The sequence below is a fragment of the Embiotoca jacksoni genome, unplaced genomic scaffold (assembly GCF_022577435.1).
Source record: "Embiotoca jacksoni isolate LCO1_2020_lvr unplaced genomic scaffold, fEmbJac1.0.p SCAF_16, whole genome shotgun sequence".
In the NCBI taxonomy this organism is placed as follows: Eukaryota; Metazoa; Chordata; class Actinopteri; family Embiotocidae; genus Embiotoca; species Embiotoca jacksoni.
This window is the reverse complement of record NW_027185296.1, coordinates 8,593,718-8,616,439: the sequence shown is the minus strand read 5'-3', so window position 1 is coordinate 8,616,439 and position 22,722 is coordinate 8,593,718. Positions and strand designations below refer to the sequence as shown.

At 42.9% G+C, this 22,722-nt stretch overlaps 1 protein-coding gene across 7 annotated transcripts in view; it reads right to left on the bottom strand.

The window, feature by feature from the left end:
• The window catches only part of palld (palladin, cytoskeletal associated protein), a 54,161-nt gene extending 31,614 nt beyond the window's left edge, over positions 1–22,547 (bottom strand). For 6 of the 7 annotated variants that reach the window (XM_069150721.1, XM_069150723.1, XM_069150725.1 and 3 more), the window contains exons 1-5: positions 22,394–22,547; positions 19,734–20,729; positions 1,362–1,537; positions 847–913; positions 61–178 (exon numbers count right to left, since the gene is read on the bottom strand). In XM_069150721.1, the coding sequence (XP_069006822.1) occupies positions 61–178; positions 847–913; positions 1,362–1,537; positions 19,734–20,728 (1,356 nt within the window). In that variant the 5' untranslated portion in view covers position 20,729; positions 22,394–22,547. Of the gene's footprint in view, positions 1–60; positions 179–846; positions 914–1,361; positions 1,538–8,132; positions 8,170–19,733; positions 20,730–22,393 lie in introns of those variants that run through there. The other variant, XM_069150727.1, reaches the window with a different exon arrangement.
• Between the last annotated feature and the right edge of the window lie 175 nt (positions 22,548–22,722).

Sequence of the window (22,722 nt, the reverse complement as noted above, 5' to 3'; positions counted from 1 at the left end):
AAAGAACATTTTCATGTCTTTGATCATGTGTAGAAGTTCATGTGTGATGTTGGTGTTTACCCGCAGTGGGGGCTGAGACAAGGACTGCACCAGGGTCGAGCGATGAGGAAGCACCTCGGAGGTTTTGGGTGATGACGAGCGTATCGTCAGGGACATTGAAGTGGTCTTCTTCTGCACTCTAAAACAAGGAAAGAATAAATCAGCACGCGAGCAAAAAAAAAACTTTGCAGAAAGAAAAAGGAGGACTTTCTCATCTCTAAATGCTTTTTAGTCAAAATATGATAATTGAAAGAAAATTGTCTGCCCAGCAATTAAGATGATATCGGTGATCTTGGCTTCAAGATGTAAACAGAAAGAGAAACAGAAAGATAAATCAGGAAGTCGTCCAGATGGAGGCAGATTTATACAAAAGATAATAATCCAAAACATTTAGAGGAGAAGAGAGCACTTAGTGCGGTGACTGTTAGATTGAGTGAAAAACAGTATTATTTTAATCATACAAAGTTGAAGATCATGGTCCAACTTGTCTTTAAATTTACGTTTACACAACTTTTTTTTGAAGCAGAACAAAATCAGAGTTGGAAGAGGAATAAATGAAGTGTGTGGAAGTGACGTGAAAGTTTAACATTAGGAAATAAGTGCAGAGGACAACTTTGACAGGGTGTTTTTGTTGTGTGTTAGATGTACTGGGTCGGGTTATGGCTCTTTAAGGGCCTTTTAAGGGGCAAGTTAAATAGGAGCAGGCAGCAGAGCTGATTAGCTGCTGCAGGGCTCAGTTAACCTGTTCAGGGGTTCACGGTTCACTGGGTCATGGGGTCATGAGATGTCATGCAGAAACACACGTACTGAGGCATGGCTCCCGATCTGGATTTTGACGGTGCTCCTTCTCCTTCTGAGTCTGATGATGAAGCCCCTGAAACCGGACAAAAACAAAACCAGTTACTGCTATGTGATACAGGCCATTTTCGTCAAGACAGATGAAGAACAGATTCCTCGGAGAACTGCTCTGCTGGTTTTAAAAGTGCTACCCAATACACCAAAAGTAGCTCCCCAGCTTGGATTTCTTTGTTCTAAAAATGTTTTGAGAAAATGAAATGTTTTAGTAATGTTTTCAGGGGGAAGTATTTTTTTGGTCACATAGGATTCTCTGAAAACATTCAAAAAAATATTTTGTCCTTTTATCATATCCAGTTTTATCCACTAACATCAAGAGCTCACTTGCACTTGAAGAACAAACCATACAAGCATTACAGAGCATTAGCCACCAAGCGAGCCTACATTAACTAGATATATAAGTCAGTAGGCACATCAGTCTTTGCATTGGAAGTTTAATAATTGAATTGTCACATTTCATGTCTGACCTTCGATGTAAACCTCAGCAGAGGTGTTGTCTGCTCCGAGACTGTTGGAGGCCACGCAGGTGTAACGTCCCGTGTCGTCCTCGAAGGCTTCAGTGATCACCAGCGTGTGCAGGTCACCATCCCTCCAGATCTGGATGTCGGGAGAGGTGTGCAGCTCGCGGCCTTCACAGAACCACCTGACAGACAAGGTAAAAATAATACTTTAACATGTCATGACGATAATAAAAACTGCTTTATGCTACTGAGCACAGTCTCAGACTAAGTTTCTCAGACCTCTGGTAACAGGAATCACGATTGAGATTTATATCTTTTTTCAATAAAGTCTTATCTCACGAGCAAAAGCCATCATTCTTCTTGACAAAAACATAAACTTAAATACACCTCTGCAAAATATGATGGACGCCTGCCAATCAAGGCATTAATAACTAGTCATTCACAGCCTCCCTCAGGGAATGTCTGAGTTTCCATATCTCCCAAATGTCAGCCACCCTGAGGCACTGACGAGACGCCGGATTACGGGAAGCAGAGACCTCCTTTTCCCTCCTTCCAATCAGAGGCCTGTGTGTCGGGCAGGCGCCCCGGCCCCTCCTCCCTGGGGTTTGTTTCCTGATCTGGGACCCAAGAGGGATGAGAGAGAGAGTCTACAACACAAGCCAGCTTGATCTGTCTCATCTCTCTTCACAGGGTTATGATTAAAACAGACCCCACCCCCAGCACCATGTTACCACATCAAACGACGGGGGTCAATTCACCCATTTCCTCCAAACACACACAAGTCCTGGCTTTGAAAGTCCCCAGTCTGTTGCTTTTATCAGCACTAATCCTCTTTTGAAAGTACATTATAACGCATCCATCCACACTCCAGTGACACCCCACACTGCATCAACACCCTATTAAAAGAGAAGGTATGTATGTCCCAGTCCCCTCTCGACCCCATGCATTGACAGGAGGAGGGGCAGGAATTCCCAAAACACCAGAAGAACAGCTGTTGTGTCCATCCAGAGCCCTGACCTGAGGACATTCCTGCTAACTCAGAGCTCAGCATAAAAATTCCCGACATCCGGGCTGCACGGCCATTATAGGATTTCATACGCTCTGGCGTGCCAGTCAAACAGCAGACTGACTGCTCTTCTAGGCAGCAATCAATCAGCAGAAACATCCAGACAACACTTCATACCGGAGGATTTACACCTGACAGAGGGGGTGTGGGAGCGAGGCGGAGAAAGTGAATGAATGAATGAACAGGAGGGGAAGGAGCATGAGTCAGGCCGGGTCAGACAGGAAAAATGATTGGCTTTTTTCATGACTGAGACAGACCACACTGAGCAATCCATCAGTATCAGTGACAGGTGGAGCAGTGTCTCTGTTTCTCTGCTGTACACTCCTCAGAGTATTTTTCTCTGTCTTATCGTTTGTTGGAGGGAAACAAAGGAAGCTGAGCAGGTTGTACCATGCAGCCAGACGCCGTAGCATTAAATGATAAGAAACAGATCGTGACACGAGAGTAATGAAGAGCTGCTCATGGCACGAGCAGGGAGATGTTACCCCCTGGTGTGTCAGCCCTCAAAGCAACAAAGACCACGAGTCATCAGACAGTCCAGCAGCTGCGTCTGCATCAAAAAGCAGACAGAGGAAGAACTGGGACAACACAGGAACATGATTTTGTTATAAATTACGCAAGCCAAATTAACAGCAGCCGGCGACCGCCAGCAAAAAAGCTGATTGTTTGAGCAAACCGATATGTCTGTGTGGTTTTGAAATCCATTTTTCCGGATTATAACCAAAGCCAAGAAAATGGGAACACGACCCGCTTGGGTTGTCTGCCATGTCTGCTGGGAAAGTCAGGTTTCTTCTGTTGGTTAAACCTCATTGCTTTCTTTTAACTGCATAAATCAAAATGGACTTTGCAGCCATGTGCTCTAAGTTTGATGAAAGACTGCACAACACAAATCCTCCTTTCAATATAGGGAAACCATTTGGAACCTTTTTTGAGTGCCGTTAAATGAAACACATGCAGGAAAGGGCTTGATGTAACACATGACATCATGAAACTAATGACTATGTTTTTTGTGTTGGAGGTACTGTAAGTGCAGTGTTTTGTGCATGTGTGCAGCCATAGTAAACAGAATCCAGCAAACTGCAGGGGGATATGTTTTCCAAAGGCTGGCCTTTATCTATCCAGGACCCCCCACACACACCTCTCAACCCCCCAAAAGAAAAGAAAAATAACTCTTTCCATGCCGCAACCATTGACTGTATATAAAACTGGACGTAGCTTCTGAGTCTGAAAAATTAGTCCGATGCGGAAGTGCCTTAAACTTGCGGGGTGCTGCTGGAAGTTGGTTCCAAAAATCCTCTGACTCCGGCTCACATTCAACTACTGCCATAAAAATAAAAATAGTGTAAATAGTTTTGCTAACTAAATTCACTCCTGTTTATACGTTTTCTGGACTTCCATCTGAAAATAAGATAAGAATATGAGAGCTGTGTTTTTGGGGGTGTGTTTGTTTGATTGACAGGCACACGGCTGGTGGTGCAGTCAGGTTACGGCTATCAGTGGGCGGGACGTAGTATCGGCGGGTTTCCAATCAGATCCGTCAGATCCCCTGCTCGATCCCCCCCAGCTCGCCCAAATATGGTCACTACTGGCGCCAAACCGCTCCGAAATAGCAAGATGGTGACGGCCAAATTCCGAACTCGAGGCTTCATACCGGCCGTTCACAAACCAATGGCTGACGTCACTGCCGGTTGCCGCTTGGGCAGCAACATATGGAACTAAAAAGGAATTGGAATTTAAGCATTCATCAGTGTTTTTTTATTAAATGTTTTCAGTAGATTTCCATTCCGGTTATGGCACAGAGGTCTGCCAGGCTCTCCTTGAACGTAAAACACAGAGAAGAAGTAAAAGGAATGGAAATTTCTTTGGGCACCCAATTTGACGAAACACAGACACGACTCATCAGCTCCTCTGAGGGTCGACTGAGCATAAACTCGGAAGCACAAACCATTCCCAACAAGCACAACAATAAAAAAAAAAAACCTTATTAATCAAACTTAATGATCCACCATTATGCATAATTACTGAGTAAACTCATTTAGAGACAGACGGTAATGTTTATTTAATCCCCTATCTATTTCTCTGGAATGTGCTGAACATGGTGATGGGCCTGAACAGCACCGAGTGTTTTGGCCGGCGGGTGAAACGAGGACTTTGTTGAGTCAGATGCGGCGCAGCCGGCACAAAGGGAATTCAACCATCGGTAGTCTGATTTGTAAGAGGAAGCAGGGTGTGTTAGAAAAGCACTAATTTACAGCTCTGAGAAAGTGAAGGCCGAAAATTTCTTGGCAGTTTGTAGCTTTACCACCCATTTCCTCTAAACACAATGCCATTACAAAACCCAACTATTTGAAGCATGCATACAAAATAGCTGAAACTGCTTCATGAGTAAACACCTCACCTCTTCATTCATCCCCCCACCCAAAAGGCACCCAGCCAAGGTGGTGATTAAACATCCCACCATCACCATCAAACAGCTTGTCCCAAGCTCTCTCGAACAATAATAGGATGTCAGAAAGCAATTATACACATTTGAGTTGAGACAATTGAGACCAGATGATGCCTCAGATATGACTGGGTGCTCGTTACGCTAACATCGTCCCTCACAGAAGAAGAGAGCATTCCTTGGGACAGGACAAACCAGCGCCCGTTGCCCCGGCCTCGACAGTGCGTGCTGAGGGCCGCACTCTCCTCATCTGACCCTGTTGTTATTTGCTGCTGTTGATGGAAAATTTTATGAAGCCAAGCTCAGTTTCACCACAAACCCAAACGAGTGGAGGCCAGAGCGCAGAGGGAAGAGAAAAAGAGAGGAGGAGAGGTTCGATCACACGCACACACACACACACACACACACACAAAATGACCTTGACAAGATGTAGGAGGAACCAGCTGGAAAAAAACACACCCACAAGTCATTTACCAATCAATATGGGCTATAAGGCACAGCTGGACGACTTCCTGAGACATGTTTGTCTTTCCTTTTCTTCCCATGTTGTCTCTCAGTGTTGAGTTTCAAGCCTATGGACCGCAGAAGTGAAACCAAAGTTCAACTGGACAAGGAGAACAGCATCGAGGCTGTCTTTATCCCTAATTACAAACTACAATAGAGGTCAACTGAAACTGCTCAAACTTTATAGCGAGCAATGTTGGTTTTATCATCCACGGCAGAGAAAACGCCGAAACAGAAAGCATAATTGGTTTCCTCTTTCCCACGAATGCAGACTGAAACCAGCAATGAATGCAGCTCTGAAACAATGAATGTGTCACTGTCTAACAGAATATCCCCATAATTGCACCAACTTAACATCCACTTGATTTCCTACCTTTTATCTGATCTGACCAGCCTGTGTTGGTTGGTCCACCACCTTGCTGCAGACTGAAACATCTCACCATGAAACACTGCACAGAAAGGCCACAGAGGACGAATCCAACTAACTTCAGTGATCCCATAATTTTCCTCCAACACAGCTTCAGCTTTGAACTAAACATCAACAACAATTTGATGGATTGATGATGACCTTACCTACAGATGTTCATGTCTTATACCTGCTTTACATCTTTGTATTCTTACTGTGAGAAAGTTAGCATACTCAAGTTAAGTAAGACTAACTGAAAGCCTTACAGAGTGGTGAGCATGGCTCGATACGCATAAAAAACTCAAAGCTACTGTTTTGATTAAGGGAAACGTAAAAGAGGTTCCCCTTATCTATACAGAGCATTTTAGCATCTTTCAGCTAATTGTTTTGATTTTAAGGCTCACAAATGTAACCACTCTCATCAGGATCTTTTCCAGATGTATCAGTCAGCTGTTTGAAGCTAAAGTGCTCTGATAAACCTGGTGTACCATCTGAGGACTAAACGTTAAAAAGTTAAAGGTAGTTGGTTGCAACTCCCAAGCTTTGGAAAAACATCGGCCTCCATACCAGGTCGACAACCTCGATACCAGTGATCAAAACCCATTTAAAAACCTTTTTATTTTCACTAGCTTATCCACAATAACCTGCATATAATTTCTTATTTACTGCTCCTACATTCTTATGCGCTTCCTGTTCGCTTCCTTTTGCTTTTGATTCTTCATTTAATTGTTTTTATTGTTTATTACTCCTTATGATCAACTGTATTTGGCCATTTAAACTCTGTTTTATTATATGCAGAACTTTGGTCACCCTCTGTTGTGTTTAAATGCACTATATAAATAAATCTGACTTGACTTGGTCATAGCCGGTTACCATAGCAACACATGTAGCACACTTAAGATACAGTTGATTCGTCAGGAGCTGGTGAAGACCAACACCGATCTCAGTCATTGAGTCACCACAACAACACTCCAGTTCAACGCTAATGATGCTCTAAGTGTGTTGAATGTGTGAATTCACCGTTTGCTTAAACATTAGCCAAGGCCATCACATGTCAAATGTTCAGCTGATTGTGGAGCTCTGCCTGCAAATCTGATCTTTAATCTATCATCTATTAGTAAACATTTGCAGAGGTAGGTTGTAGCAGATGGTAGTTAAAAGTTAATAATTTTGTACTTATTCAGTTTTCATGCTGAAAGGAGGTGATGGTAGATAATCTGAGCTGCCATGGGCTAAATATTCTGAAATAACACTTAAATTTGTTCATAAATTCTTCATTATTGAATATTTATGATTGAGATAAAGCCATAAATGTACAAATATTGTAGTTTGAGTGAAGATTAACTGATATGAAACTGAGCTCAGTTTAAATGTGACCAAAGGACATGCAAACACAAATGTCTTGAACAAGATGATTAATGCAGGAATTCATCTCAATAAAGTAACAGAAGGCCTCTGATGATGGAGCCCAGTTAATCGTGGCACAGGATCAGGGGTCAGAGGTCACTGGAATATTCCGGACAGCGGACAGCTGCAGATGACAGTCGAAGCTTCTACCGGAAGCAGCGCAAGGATATTTTTCTCTCCGAGGAATTGTGTGTGCGTGTGTGTGTGTGTGTGTTTGTGTTTACATGTTTTCATAATCCCGGTGTGTACTAACCTGAATAAACACAAACTCTTGTGGACATGTGTCACTGTAGGGACAAAAACTGAGGTCCCAGGGGTATAATAGGCTTTTTAGCATTAGGTGTGCGTGCGTGCGTGAGAGAGAGACACAACTGAAATAGTGATAGACATGTGTAGCAGCTGAGCTACAAATGCACACGCCTCGGCACTCAGGGGGATGTCCCCATCCACACACACACACACACACACACACACACACACACACACACACACACACACACACACACACACACACATATTTTCACACGTATTCCACTTACGGTAATCTAATTTAGTTATGCGAGAGGTCCCAGAATAATCAACACTAGGCTAACAGGTTTTTTCTTTTTGTTCACAAATAACAATAAAACCAACCGGTACATTCGTTCAAATACAAAATACACAGTTTATTAGGTGTTGCTCCAGAGACCAACGCTAAATTTTTCCTAATAAAAAAAAAAAAAAAAAAAAAAAATCGAATAAATATTCGCCTTGAAGATCCAAATCCTGAGCCAGGCTCAGTGAGATGTCAACCATCTTCCTTTCATTCAGTGTGAGTATGAGTTTGACAGTAACCCTTATTCTGATGATGTATGACTGAATGCTGAAGATGAAATAAAAGAGATAATCGAAGCTTGATTTCTACTTGATTTAAATAACAGAAACCAAGAGGTTTTTCAAACTGGAACTTACTTGAGGTGCTGTGCTGTTCCCGGATTAGATAAACCAAAGTCACTTGTGATTCCCTTGATCTCCTGGTTGCACACAGGGCTTCTCCTCCTGACAGCATGACACACACTGAGCCACTGACACCCTCACAACAGGACAGACACTGAGTCACGCACACAACGCTCAGACTGAGCAGAGGGCTCAGAGGGAGGGAGCAGACCAGAGCTGCCAAATTCCACACGAGACAGAGGAGCAGAGAAAAATGCATTTAAGACTCATTTAAAAAGACAAAAAAAAAAAAATTCAGAGCTGCCCACACTGAATTCATTCATGTAATTCCAGCGGTCGGCTGAAATGTCTCCATGTTTTTCTCTTGCTTACAACAAGGATAAGCCCTTCCCGTTCGAGTCAAACTCACTGCAATTCGAAACCCCTCAGAGCTGGAAGCAGGTAAACTTCCTCTGGTGTGATACATTTTGTGGGCTACAAACATTTTAACAAGTACAACCCACTGTCTTTTCTGTTTGTACAATCTGTTTCCTAAATAACAAAAAAACCTTTTTCTGCTCCCATACATGTCCTGGCCACAGTCTGCTGACCATCAAAAGCCCTGAGCCCTGAGCCCTGAGCCCTGAGCTCCAGCCAAATGACCCTGTCACCATGGAAACCTCTGCAGCTCTGATGTGTGACTGCAGGAAGAGGCAGATCATGAAAATAAAAGATGACAGTGCTACAGTACGCACTACAGCATGACCCCAAAAAAAGAGAGGGCACTAAATATTCCAGCCCTTACTTAATAAATCCCGCATGCCAGAACTAAGCAGGCCACTTAAAAAGCCCAGTTAGGCCCTGAGCAAAAATAGCTTGGATAAGTCAAGATCTAAATAGACCACTTTGAGTGGGCAGCACCTGGCAAGCACAAGACAGATGGCTGCAGCTACTGCATGAAGAGTGCATATGTTATGCTTCGTATACACATACACACACGCTGCAGACACACAAACTGGGACCAAAACTTCAGATTCACCAAGGTCAGCAGGCATGAATCTGGTATTTGTGGTAACTTGGGTTAATAAGAGGAAGGGTTTTTATTGTATCTGGATGTTACCATTAATTACTGAGCAACTGACAGCGGCCTTCTGAGACTTAAAGCTTTGTCTTTCTGCTCTCAAAAAAAGAAACAAAATGTGCAGATGATACCAATTTACCACGATCCAGTCAACAATTTACCCTCGAAGCTACATGCTGTGGAGCGTGAGGGTTTGATGGTTGATGTACAGTGCACAGCAGAATGAAAGGGTGGTGTGTGCTTCGTTCTCTGCGGGGGGCTCCACTCGGGCTTCAACGCAGGCAGAACTCGTGATATTTTGGTCGCTGTTAGTGAGGACCCTGGGAGTCCCATGCTGGGACGTGGCAGGTGGGATTATTTGGGGTGCTTGTTACTAAGAGGGCGTGCTCTCTCTGTGTGACATGAAAATCTACGATGACAAGCGCACACATCTAACAATGTCCTGTCCCAGCTGCACAGTCTGTCATCATGCGGCTCTTTTATTCAAATTCTCCTGGAACTTGCTCCCACTTGTAGCGATAATAACATGAGAAGCACCAGGCTTCCCCTAAGTGACTATAAAACTTGGGTTAATAAGAGGAAGGGTTTTTATTGTATCTGGATGTTACCATTAATTACTGAGCGACTGATAGCGGCCTTCTCAGACTTAAAGCTTTGTCTTCCTGCTCTCAAAAAAAAAGAAACAAAATGTGCAGATGATACCAACTTACCACGATCCAGTCAACAATTTACCCTCGAAGCTACATGCTGTATTTATTAACATGCAAACATAAGTAAAGCACTCGCACACTCATGCACACACTCACAAATGCATAATCATGTCCCAGTCCCACTACTAACAACAAAACATGCATGCTCATTAAATCACACATAAAAAAAAAGGTCTTTCAAGGTTCAGTTGACATCACAAAAAAATGTGGGCATGCTGTCATGACAACTCTCATTTTTTTGCTCCAAGGAGACCGAATGACACTAACAAAAACAGAGGCTATGTCCTCTCATGATGTCATACTGTGAGGACGATATATCTTGCGAACTGTCAAATAAAACCGGCATGAAAAGCAACAAAAGCAACATTCAGAAGAGCCCAAAAATTAAACATATCAGCTGTATGAAATAAATGAGCCCACATATTTAAACAGCAGCGTGAGGCCTCTAGTAGAAGGAAGTGGACTGCTGGCTAACAAGATCGGATGTCTCCTGTAATTCGCCCCACTGTTTTTGAGGTAACTTGGGCATTTTTGTGCAACTAGCTGTGGGTACAAGTGACTTTAATTGTGACTGCTGTGGTTCTGGGATAAAAAATTAAAAAAAAAACTCTCAAACATTCAAGTTACAGCCGGCTTTCACATGAACTACGTCCTCATACCTATATAGGAGTGTTTCCATTAGGATCCTGTGCCTCAACAAATGTCCTCAATTTACACATTTCTAAGTTCCTCCATAACCACAACCATCGATCTTCCTGCCACTGAGTAATTTCAGCTAAAGACTAACCACACAGCAGTCTGCGTCAGGCAGTTTTAGGTATGTATCATGACTTATGGGAACAACAATTAGATATAGTTAATGCAATAGCTGAAGCACACCGAGCAGATCTGTGGTCACATGTGTGGTTACACTCTGAGTCACCTTTACTCTGCAGCGGGAGCTTTCAAAGAGGGATTATCATTATAATGAGTTTTTGTCCCCTGTTGAAGTTAACCAGGTGCAGTTTCTGACTCAGGAGTTTAAATGCAGAGGAAGCAGCAGACTTCTGGCCAAGACAAAAACTAAATGTGCATGACCCCTCTGTTACCAGCCGCCCACGACCTCGCCACAAACATACAAAAACATCTGCTTTCATGACAATCAGACCACCTCTCCTCTGTGGGTGAGCGATGCAACTCAGCACTGGTGAAAACTGAAAATGTTCAGCTCTAAAGTAAGAGACTTTTAAGGGTGGAGTAACACTGATAAGATCCTTCACAAACTGAATGCCGTTTACTCAGCACTAAAGTATAACCCTGTAATTCTGCTGCAATGAAAACTGAAAAAGTAGAGAAATTACAGCAAATTTCCTGCCAACAAAACGCTACTGGAGGAGATGGATGCCAGGAGAGGCAGCAGGCTGACGTTGCTGTAGTCAAGGGGTTGAACTCTGTGACCTCCTCTCCTCCCTCTGGATTTATGGACTCATATCTGAGCTCCGATCAGACCCACGTGAGCCAGACATTAAACATCTTCCTCTCTTGAAACCGAATCCTGCAGACCCCCCACTCCATCTGTCCCTTCCCATGATACCAGGAGACGCAGCTCTAAACTGAACAAGGTGGACAGGCAGAGGTATTTTATTCCAGTGATGGGCAAAAGACAAACATGAGGAGACGAAGGAAAGAAGATGCATATCTTGAGTTTCTGTGGAAGACAGTTTAACATTCGCACAGCTGTTATCCTGTCACATGTACATGGGAAGGAAGACTTGAGCTTGTTTTTATGAGTCCCATTTGACCTCTCGGCTGCTTGTAAAACAAGTATCGCTGCGCAGACACAGATTTTCGCACAATACTCAGCCGAGTGGACAATACGTGTACACATACTTTACAGTTTAAAGCACAAACTGTGTGTGCTGCTGCTCCTTTAAAGACCAAAACACACAAACACACTCTAAATTCTACCACTTCAATATTGTCAGAGATACATAATTGAATCAGGCTCGACTTCAAACGCAGCTCTTTGGCAGCCGCACAGGATTCCAACATCCAGGAAAAATAACAGCCTAAAATATCTCATCAAAAGGCAGATTACTGTAAGCTGGATCTAATGGCAATGCCTTATCAAGCATGATGAATAGCAGCGAGTCATTTAACAGGTGAACAGAGGAATGCAGCGCGGTGCTTACTGTTCACAGCCCCACTGTGGAGAAGATCCTGAGGTCCCGATGACTCAAGACTACGAACCTGAACAGAGACAGACGAGTTGAGTGTCTCAGAGGAAAACTAAAGTGTATGACAGCAGCCCAGTATCACAGCAAAGTGTGAAATAGACACACCGGTCCACAATATGTGAAATAGACACATTTTGGGCTGTCGACGTGTGGAAGTTACACATTTTGTAAGTGTGAAATTTACACGCACGGAAATGTCATGTGACATGGGATCATGTGACCAAGGTCCGGCAACAAAATTATTTTTTGGGCGTCAAGGTGGGTTCAGTCACAGACGATGAGGGACGATGAGGTTCGAATCCAGGAGTTGACATTTTGTTTCCTAACCCCAACCATGTTTTATATTTTTTCCTAATCCCAACCATGTGCTTATTTAGTAACCCCAACCAGGTAATTTAGCTGTTAATTTCATTTTCCTGTAAATCACATGGCTCTACGCATGCAGTAGGTGTCATTTTCCTCCAGTCCAGGAAAACGTGAAACTTTCACACTTAGACAGCACGAAGCGTGACTATTTCACGTTTTGCTGTAGTGGACCGGCGTGTCTATTTCACTGTCTGCCGTGATACCGGATTGACAACAGACCCAAGATCCAGTGATACCTTAACCAATCCTGAACCTGTTACCTGGCCAGGCATTTGTTGTGAGGCTTAAAGTAATCTGAGCGGCTGTGATCTCACTGATGGCTGTTCTTCGTATCACTGACCATGTTAGGCTTGATCGACTTGGTTAATGGCCACGCTAAGTGTGCGCATGTTTACACATGAGGTCAAACAGGCCGACGAACACAGGAGGAGGACAGGCTTCAGCAAAGAGTAAAGATTTATGGAGTATCCGCTGCCCATCCTCCTGTTGAACTTGTCTTGGATTACCGTCCTTCTGCCGTGCATGACTGCTGCCTTTGTCCACAAAAGACATGCTTCATATTAAAGCTGGTATTCCACTTCTTCAACTGTCACTGATCCACTTATATAACTCCCTTACAAATCTCATTTGCCTCCACTCTTATTTCTTACTTAACCCTTTCAAGCTAATAGTTTAGTTCAGGAGTGATTTACTGACCCTGTCTAGGATGCTCACATGCTGAGCGCAGAATAAAATCCTTCTCTCTCATAGTCAGCAAACTACATTATAAATTATAAACCGAATTATACTGTGTTAGACTAAAAGGAAATCCTTTTTCATGGTGTTATAAGACTCATCCATTAAGCATTAAATGTGATGAGCCCTGAATCCTCTTGGCTGTGTGTGTGATCCATGCACAGAGCTAAGATTATTAGATGTTTAACCACGGGATTTAAAAATTTAATTTCCTGCTTTTACATGAGACGTCTATTATGTGTTTGACTGCAAAACATAAAATCTAGAAACATGAAAGAGCTCGTCACAATAGAAGATATGTGGACTGCAAGCATGTGTAACTGGATAAGAAGATGAGTGTGAATTTAGGGACTGCATGTCATAAAGCAGTGAAGGTCAGGACTATGAGGCTGGAAGGTGAGCAGGAAAAGTCTCACCTCTTCTTCACACTCTGCCTCCAGGCCAGCGGAGGCCCAGCGGAGGGCCGGGGCCACCACGGAGGCTCACACAGGGGAGCTCCGTCAGTCACAACTGCCATTAACGTAGCAGTGAAGAATACCACTGACGCACGTCCAGCTGAGTGTTTTATGGGCGACACCTTAATGTGTCCATGTACATAATCTGTACTAGGCCAGGTTTGAGAGGGGCTAGAGCATAGTGCTGGAGAAGTTGTGCATAGTCTGCTTATGTGGAGATATAGATTACATGAAAGTGTCTATTTATGGTTAGCTCACAAAACTCTGACAGCCTGCAGTGAACAAGCTCAAATGTACACAGAGTGGTGAAAACAGTTCAGTTATCAGCGTGGTGAGAACTAAGTAATACGTCAAACTGACTGTCTCACATGAACCTGCAACATCTCCAGACAGTATCAGTAGTTAAAGTACCAGCATCTTAAATGTTTTCACGTTTCAGGAATGTGAAGTTTCTGTCAGATAGTCCCCGCGTAGTATTAAATTAGAGCCCCACAGGCGCTCTCATTATTTGGAGCTTAAATATGAAATGACCTCATGCTTGCAAACATTTTTTTTTTTTTTTTTTTAAGAAGTCAGGTATAAAAATACCAGTTCTTTTTCCCTTTCCACTCCTCCTGCAGAGATCAAATGAGTCCATGAGGGAGAATTTAAAATTACGGCCTTCCTGAATCAGGCCAAGCATTACAGTTGGGGTACGTCATGAGTCAGCAGTGGGTCACCTGCTATGACCTCATACCAAGTGTGTTTCACAAGAATTAGGAGGAAGGGCTACTGTAACTGCCCACTGGTTTGGTGACTACTTCTGTTACAACATGCTGCTGTGGCAAAAGGTGGTCTTTCCATTATGTAGAAACTAAATAGTCTGCACGGAAAAAAAATTGCTATATAACCTAACCAGAAACCAAACCCACTTTTACTGATTATAATAATCACTTTTTCACATGTCTTTGTACTTCCTCGACAGGAACATTTCCCATTGACACTCATAATTTTACAATTCATACAGGTTGACTTTAATTACTTTGCTTCCACTTTAGAGTAACTGAAAAACATCCACATGTACAAGCCAGCAAGGGACAGAGTGCCATTACTGTTTCACATAATAACATCAAGGCAACTGATTTAATGACCACACCAAATCTGTAATTTTGTCTGCAGTTTTATGTTCATACTTTTGATCATCCATTTGGTTTGGTTTTGTCCCTTATTCATGGTTTTGGTTACTTTTTGTTCAGATGTTTTTGGCCTAAAGTTATCATGAAGTGCGCCATCAACTTCTACTTAAACCAAGCTAACAAACCAATTGCTTTGTTAGCATTTATGACATTTTAGACGATACCCAATGTGACAAGTTAATACTGAGTATTCAATAGCAAGCTGTGTAAAGGCCAGTGTGCTTCTTCAGAAAAACAAATAAAACCACAATATAAATGCATGGGGAATTTTTTTGATTGTGAGAAAGTACCAAGAGGTAACAGTTGGTGCTTCTTGAGGCCTCAGACATTATGATTAGATAGTGATCGTCTCTCTGGCTGCAGAGGGATGAATTATTCCACAATTTGATCAAGTGGTTGGGACTCCAGGACTGAACTCTGTCTGTTAGAGGGAGAGGACGTTAGATACGTCACAGAGGAGAAGAAAATGGAATAATTCAGTGAGGATAAAGATGCTGACACTATACAAAACCAAATAAATACTTCAAAAATTGTGTGTGTGTGTGTGTGTGTGTGTGTGTGTGTGTGTGTGTGTGTGTGTGTGTGGTGTATATTCTCTTTTATGTCTGCGTGTCTGAGATCCTGTTTATCAATCTTGGCTCAAACAGGAAGGTTTGTTGAAGTTTGTAGGAGAATCATTCTCTATATTTGACAACAGATTCCATCGTCAGCATCTGGAATGTCATCTCCTCTTCATGTAGGAGACGCCGCCTTACGTAGAAAAATTCTTCAGCAGCCTCTGAACCTCCAAAAGTTTCCCTTGTGGTTTTTGTGTATTTGGTTAAAAACCAAGAAGCCATAACTGCCCATTTCTCATCATTCAACTCCAAGTTCAGTTCTGAAACGCCTTGTTTGCACAGCAGGCAGTCGGTGTAATGACATGGACGAGCATCAGACAGAATGGTACGGCACAACTGGATTTTCTCTGACTGCCTTGTAGGTGCACTGAAATAGTGCGATATCAGCCAACAGACACCTGCAGCGTGTTTGGCATTCAGTACAATGAGACCTCACACGATCCATTTTGTTTAGAAATGCTCTCTTTAACAACACTCTCACACTCACACACACACACGCGCGCGCACACACACGCACGCACACGCACGCACGCACGCACACACACACACACACACACACACACACACAGAGACGCACACAGGTATCACACGGACTAAACACATTCCCACTCCTTTATGCCAAAAGTTAATCTTAACCCAAAACTAGCCCCCGTGAAGAAGTAAAAACAGACCGAAATGACCTCAGGCTGAAAACATCCACAGGTTTCCAACAAGGATGGAGCTCACATACATCCCAAGACCAGAAATGCATCATTATAAACAGAGCATTACATAAAACATTGTGTGAGATGAGCGTACTGAAGAATACGAGGCGCTTAGCACCATAAGACTCTCCAGCTGAGACAAATTGTGGTTGACCACGGGAGACCGCGCCCAGCACCCAGCGCCCAGGAATGCCTCTTTCACTGGCCGTGCAAAACGCTGGCATCAGCTCAGCACCAACTCATTAGCCGATGAGGTGAGGAGGTGCATCACCTGCTCGTGCTGGCAGCTGCATCAAAGGCGCAGCGCATGGGAAATGATCACTGAATGAAAGGAAGGCTGTTGAAAAATTGTGTTTTTAAAAAGTGAAACAGGTAGTCGCACACAAACAAATAGCAGCAGGCAAACATTCAGAGATCAACTGTTAGAAAGGGTTTGTGATTAATGAAGATGTTAGTTTCGTGTTGTTGTTTAGCTGAGCAGATGGACGCACTCTTCAGCTGTGATCCTACACTCTACTGTACCGTCATCACATTCAAATAAGGGTTCAACTGAAAAAGCTTTGGCTTTGTAATTTTGCCTTCTAAGTTACTATTTTGAATCTTTACACTCTCAGAAGAAGCTGCATCCAGGAGGTGCACAACTACGTTTTGAATAGTAAATAATTTGCTGCCATCTAGTGCCCACAAACAGTAGAAACACAGGAAGTGACAGCACCTCTGTAGCAGACAATACAGAATGATGGTTATGGAAAGAAAACAGTCAATTCATCAACCAAACCTGCTGCACACATCTGCACTCAGCTCCAAATCTTTCCACCTCATTTACGTTTCTACAGTGTAAATATCATAACCTTTCTGGGACATTTAGGGAGAGACAGTAAACCACTTTGTTAAAAATTATACTTTTTCCATATCTCATCTCTCAGCTTTCCGTTCATTCGTTGTGTTGTATAATGTCAGCGTCGCCACAGTGTCCGGCCTCTCCTGCTTCTCTCCAACCTACCTTCATATTCCCCAAGAAGGTGTGGGGAGATGTAGAGCCTGGTGACTGAAAATGCCTTGTCATTGCATAGCCTGCATTCCTGTGCCTGGCTCCTATTGGCCTGCAGACTATTTATACAGCAGCAGCAGAGGCCCCTCGCAGCCTACTGGGGAGATACACAGCCTGCGCAAATCACCTGTGAAAAAAACTCCCCGAAACTAAAACTCTTTAGTCAACATGGGACCCTTTGGATGGTCTATTAACTCAGACAATACAAGGACTTGTTAAACCCACATTAATTTAAATAATAAATGAGATCATAAAGTTAAAAAAGATACCAAACAAGTCAAACTTAAGTATTGAGAAATGTGTTGAATCTGATGCACAAGGTGTCCAAACTACATTTTATGCAAAACTGCACCTTTAATGGTGTTTCGACTTCACATAATATGAATGAATGGAGTACTACAGGAAGTAGATAAAGTTGTATTCTGTAGTTGCAACAGAAGTTTGAAGAAACTGGAGTTTAATTGTTCAAATAAGAGTCAGCGTGAATGTGATTAGTGGAGCAGGATCATTAACATTCAGCCTGAGAAGCTCAACCATCAGGAGGAGGTTAAAGTTCACAACAGATTGAAACTGTAATTGGTTCAGGTATGTCTGAGTAGTAAACAGCGAGCATGTTGACTGAGCTGTGAGGTTGACATATCTCGAAACAAGAGAGGAGTGTATTTTTAGTTTTCTCATGAACTGGTGTGAATAAGAGGAGGCAGGCGGTGCTGTCGTCTCCGAAGGAAGAACAACTCATCCAGGCATAAATTACACAGCCTCCCTGATTCTGCTGGCATAGGTACCAGAGGTAAAATGTGCTTACACAGAGTGGAAGTCCCCCCCAAACTCAAAGCCAGGTGCTCTGCTTGTCAACACTCGGGTCACTCTCACCTCCCATCTCACCCAGCTTATCTGTAATGGCCAGACCAGCGAGGCTGAATCCTGACAACCTGGTCTGCTCAGCATCACTGACACAGAGATATAAAGGTCTGCTCATGTAGTGTGGGTCACTGCATTCATTCAACATCATATTATACCTCAAAAATCACTTTTCTTAAAGGGTCAATTCAAAACACTCCTGGCAGTGATACCTGGACATGCCAACAATTTTGGTTTATTTGTTGTTCAGATCTTCACCTTTGAGATTCTTATGTCGTTGGCAACGATTTGAGCACAGAAATTTAAATCCCATTAACTTCCATTGTATTGAGTGGTGGGAAAAATTTAACTAAAGCTTACTGTTTAGCTGGATACCTTCAAAAATGAGAAAATATTGTTTTTTTAAACAAAGTGAACTGACCCTTTAATGGAGTACTGAGTTCTGTCTTCTTTTTAACAATCAGCTGAAATACTATAAATGCTTTTCAGTATCAGGACAGACTGAAGAACTCCTGAGCATAATACAGCATATTACACCCAGACACAGCAGGACATCAGGACACCACACAGCCATCTCCACCTAACCAAGTTAACAGCTCTATCAAAGTATAAAAAAATCTCATGGAAAAACAGAACAATTATTCAACAGGTTTTGTTGGGATTTCCCTGCTTGTTCATTGTTTAACAAAAAGCAACCGACCTTTAATAAGATGATACCCTTCAATAAAAAAAAAACTCTGGGAAATTAAATGGTGCAAATGTCGACAATTGAACAAGTCAGTTCCTGTGAATACGCATCCTCTAGTGAGAAATTTCTCAGCCATTAATCGGCAGATGGGGAATGTATGTGGCCCGGTTTGTGTTAATCAATACAAGAGACCACTTAATAAACTGATGTTTGAGTCAATAATCATGATTCAAGAAATGTGCAGATTAATGGATAAAGAGAAAAAAAAATAGCATCAATTTGATTATGAAAAAAAATCTATCAATTGAAAAAAATAATAAATTCAATGATTGATTATTTAAAATAAATAAATAGAAAACAGAACAAAGTGATTGATGCTTACAGTTCTGATTCTCTTTTTCTAACATGGTAACACGTCGAGTTACAACTAAATACATTTTGACAAATGTTGGGGTGGCACAGTGGTGCAGTGGTTAGCATTGTCGCCTCACAGCAAAAAGGTTCGGGGTTCGAATCCAGTCCTGGGCCTTTCTGTGCAGAGTTTGCATGTTCTCCCTGTGCTTGCGTGGGTTCTCTCCAGGTGCTCCGGCTTCCTCCCACCATCCAAAAAACATGCACCTGCCCACATGCCCAAGTGTCCTTGAGCAGGACACTGAACCCTAAAAATTGCTCCCGATGGTGTACCATCGGTATGTTGTAAGTCGCTTTGGATAAAAGCCTCAGCTAAATGAAATGTAATGTAAAATGTTCTTTTTATAAATAAAAGGGAAGAGAAGAAATCAAGAAATCAAACTGGAAAATAACGATAGGCTACTATAAAATCACTCCCTACTCCAAATTTGAAATATGACATGTATTTCTTATCCATTAAAAAAAAATCATCATAAAAAAATGTAATCATTATATGTAATAAAATCAAACAGCAGGCACCTGTCAAATCCAACTTGAACAATAAAGTCATATTAAGTCATCCCCTACCTGACGAGCGGCACCGGGTTTCCCGTGACTCGGCACTCCAGTTGAATGGGGCTCCCCTCTGCCACCTCCTGACTCTTCAGCTTCTGGAGGAAGCAAGGAGGCAACAAGGGTCCGGATGATGTTGGAGCTCCAGAGTGTTGGTACCTTGCAGAGGCTGCCACTCCCACCGGGCCCATGGGCTGAGGGCCCACGTCTGGCTGGCTGTACTGTGCGTCCTCTTGCTGGCCAGGAGGCAGAGACGGAGCAGAGGCAGAGCCCTGAGGGACCGGCCGCTGGCTCCTGGGAGACAGATAGCCGCTGTCAGGAGAGGAGGAGTCCTCCTCCACCTGCTGCTCCAAATGAGCAGCACCTTTGAAGATGGAGGACAGCTCTTCGATGAAGGTGGCAGCGCGGCTGCAGAACTCTGTGGCTGAAGCCACCCGATCGTTCAGCTCCAGGCCTTCGTGAAGCAGCCGGGGTTTGTCCTGCTTATAGACGGGCTGGACAGGTTTGTGACGGACAGGCTTCTCAGCATAGGACGCATCCTCACTGGACATGTGTGCAGGTTGGTTGAGGGGGGCACTCTGGCTGAGGGAAACTTTAACTTCTGCATTGTCTTCTGGGCAGGGAGCTCTGGTCTGGTGGTACAGGTTTGGGCTTGTGATGAGGTTTTCAGTAGTCGGTGAGGACACAGGTAGGGAGGAGGCAGATTGAAGAGGAGCCTGCTCCTGTTGTGAACGATTAGAGGGGACTGGATCTTCAGATTCACGCGTGTCACCAAAGGCCTCCCGGGCCAGGTCCAGACTACGATTAATCTCCTCTGCGTTCAAGAAGGTAGTAAGATCTGCAAAGTCTCCATCTCCAGAAACCAGCTCTATCACAGAGTCCGGGCAGAGTTCCCCATCAGAGGATGCCTCAGAAAACACGCCCGCATCGCCCTCCAAGGTCCCGCCTGCTGCTGGGTCCTTCAGCAGCAGCGAGATGGGGAGTGGCTGGTTCCAACTCCCGTCCTGCATTCTGTAGTACACATCAGACCTCATTAACCAGACAATTACACACAGAACAATTCACACTGTAACAGAGACACCCATCTGTAAAAAGGGAAATGACAGGCACACAGGAGACATGTCGAGCTTGAAATAGAGACTTTACAATACTGCATCATTTGCTGTCACAGCCATAGCTGGCAGGATGACTCAGGCCTTCTGTTGTCTCCACACAGTTGGTGGGTATTAGTAAAGGCTTTAGCTGAGGTCATACTGAACATGATTGGCATTTCTCACTCGCCTTGTTTCTGTCAGGACATTTTACCTCAATCCCTCTGTTCTTTGTTCTCCTTTCCTCACACGTGATTTACTCCACAGAAAATTAGATGAAAGTTGTGCAACAATTAGTTCAAACTAGGTTCATTTTCTTAAGAATTTTTAAGATAGACAAAAATTGGTAAAATATATACCAATATTATCAGTTTCCAAGTTTCTATTTTGTCTGATGAATAGTGTAATAAAAATATTTTTTTCATTTACGTTTAAAGTTGTTGTGAGCTGAAATCAGAAAATGTTTTATATATTTTTTCACCATAAATGAAAAGGTCATCACCGATCAAAACTAATGAATTAATCAACCGATCCTTTTGTGCCTGATGTTAGTATTGCATCAGAGGAATAGGGCAACAGGTGCATCAATCAAGGGAAGTTATCCTAAAATACCATTGAAAACAATAATCAATAACTATATATTTTTCAGTTAATTCTTAAAAAGTATGAATTCAACTATGGATTTTGAATACCCATATTCTCATACCATAAATTATTCAAATAAAGATTGTTAAATAAAATATTTTTGTAAACAAGTGATGAAACAAGCAGTAGACAGTCTTGCTAAACCACAATCCAAAATAAGGATGCACCCATTAGTCCACGAGTTAATTTATGTCACCTGATGCATCCTTCTCTTTGAGTTACTGACATAACAGGAGTCTCACTCAAAACAGATCACTTTACGTGCAGTTTAAAAGGGGTTTTGTTGTTTGAGCTCTGATCTCCCCACAAGTTGAAACTAGATGTATACAGTGTGTTGTGAAACTGTTGGTGTGGATACATGAACGATGCAGCGAGACACTCAGCGCCTCATGTCGTCCTGAAGACCAGCTGTTGTTATTTTTAATCCCCTGGCTATGTTTCACAGTAGCGAACACGCACACACACGCACACGCACGCACACACACGCACACGCGCACACACACACACACACGCACACACACACGCACACACACACGCACACACAGGTATAAACCTAGAAAGATTCTTTTGTCTGAAGGGAACAATAACAACAGCATAGTGGTGATTAAATATGAATGTAGAAAATGTGAGACACTGAGTCCGTCTCAGTGTCTCACACTTAACAAATGTTAATAACTGACAGGGCTGTCAAATTGTCCTCAACCTTATTGTTCCAAGATTTCATACATTAAAACTGTGTCAATTAATAATTACAGTATTTTGTACGTTCAGATGTACGTTGATACTATCTATTTGTCATATTTATTCCAAATCAATATAAAGGAATTGTGAATTGCTTGTGTTTGACTGATATATAAGTATTACTGTATAAATACTCTTGATAAACAATTACAAACTAAACTATAAAACACAAATCAATGAAAACAGAGCCAAACGTACCTTCAAGTGGTCTGCTTGTACGAATGCTCTCTCCTGGTTTTGCGATTCCAGGTTTGTCTCGTTTAATTACGAATGAGCCAAAAAGAAGCTTCTCTTCCCAGAAGAGCCGCCTTATTGGTCAGACGGTCCGCAGGATCTCTCGGTTTCAGGGTCCAATGGCGTACTGTCTCTGCAGTGGCCTGCTGTCCCATCTGTCCCGGTCCCTAACTGCTCACTGTGTGGGGCTATATTTGGCCCCGGGCTCAGGTTTCACAGCAGGAATACTGGCAAGAGGAGAGAGTGTTGAGGTAGTCCTGGGGAACAGAAGGTGGCGGGGACGTTTTATACTA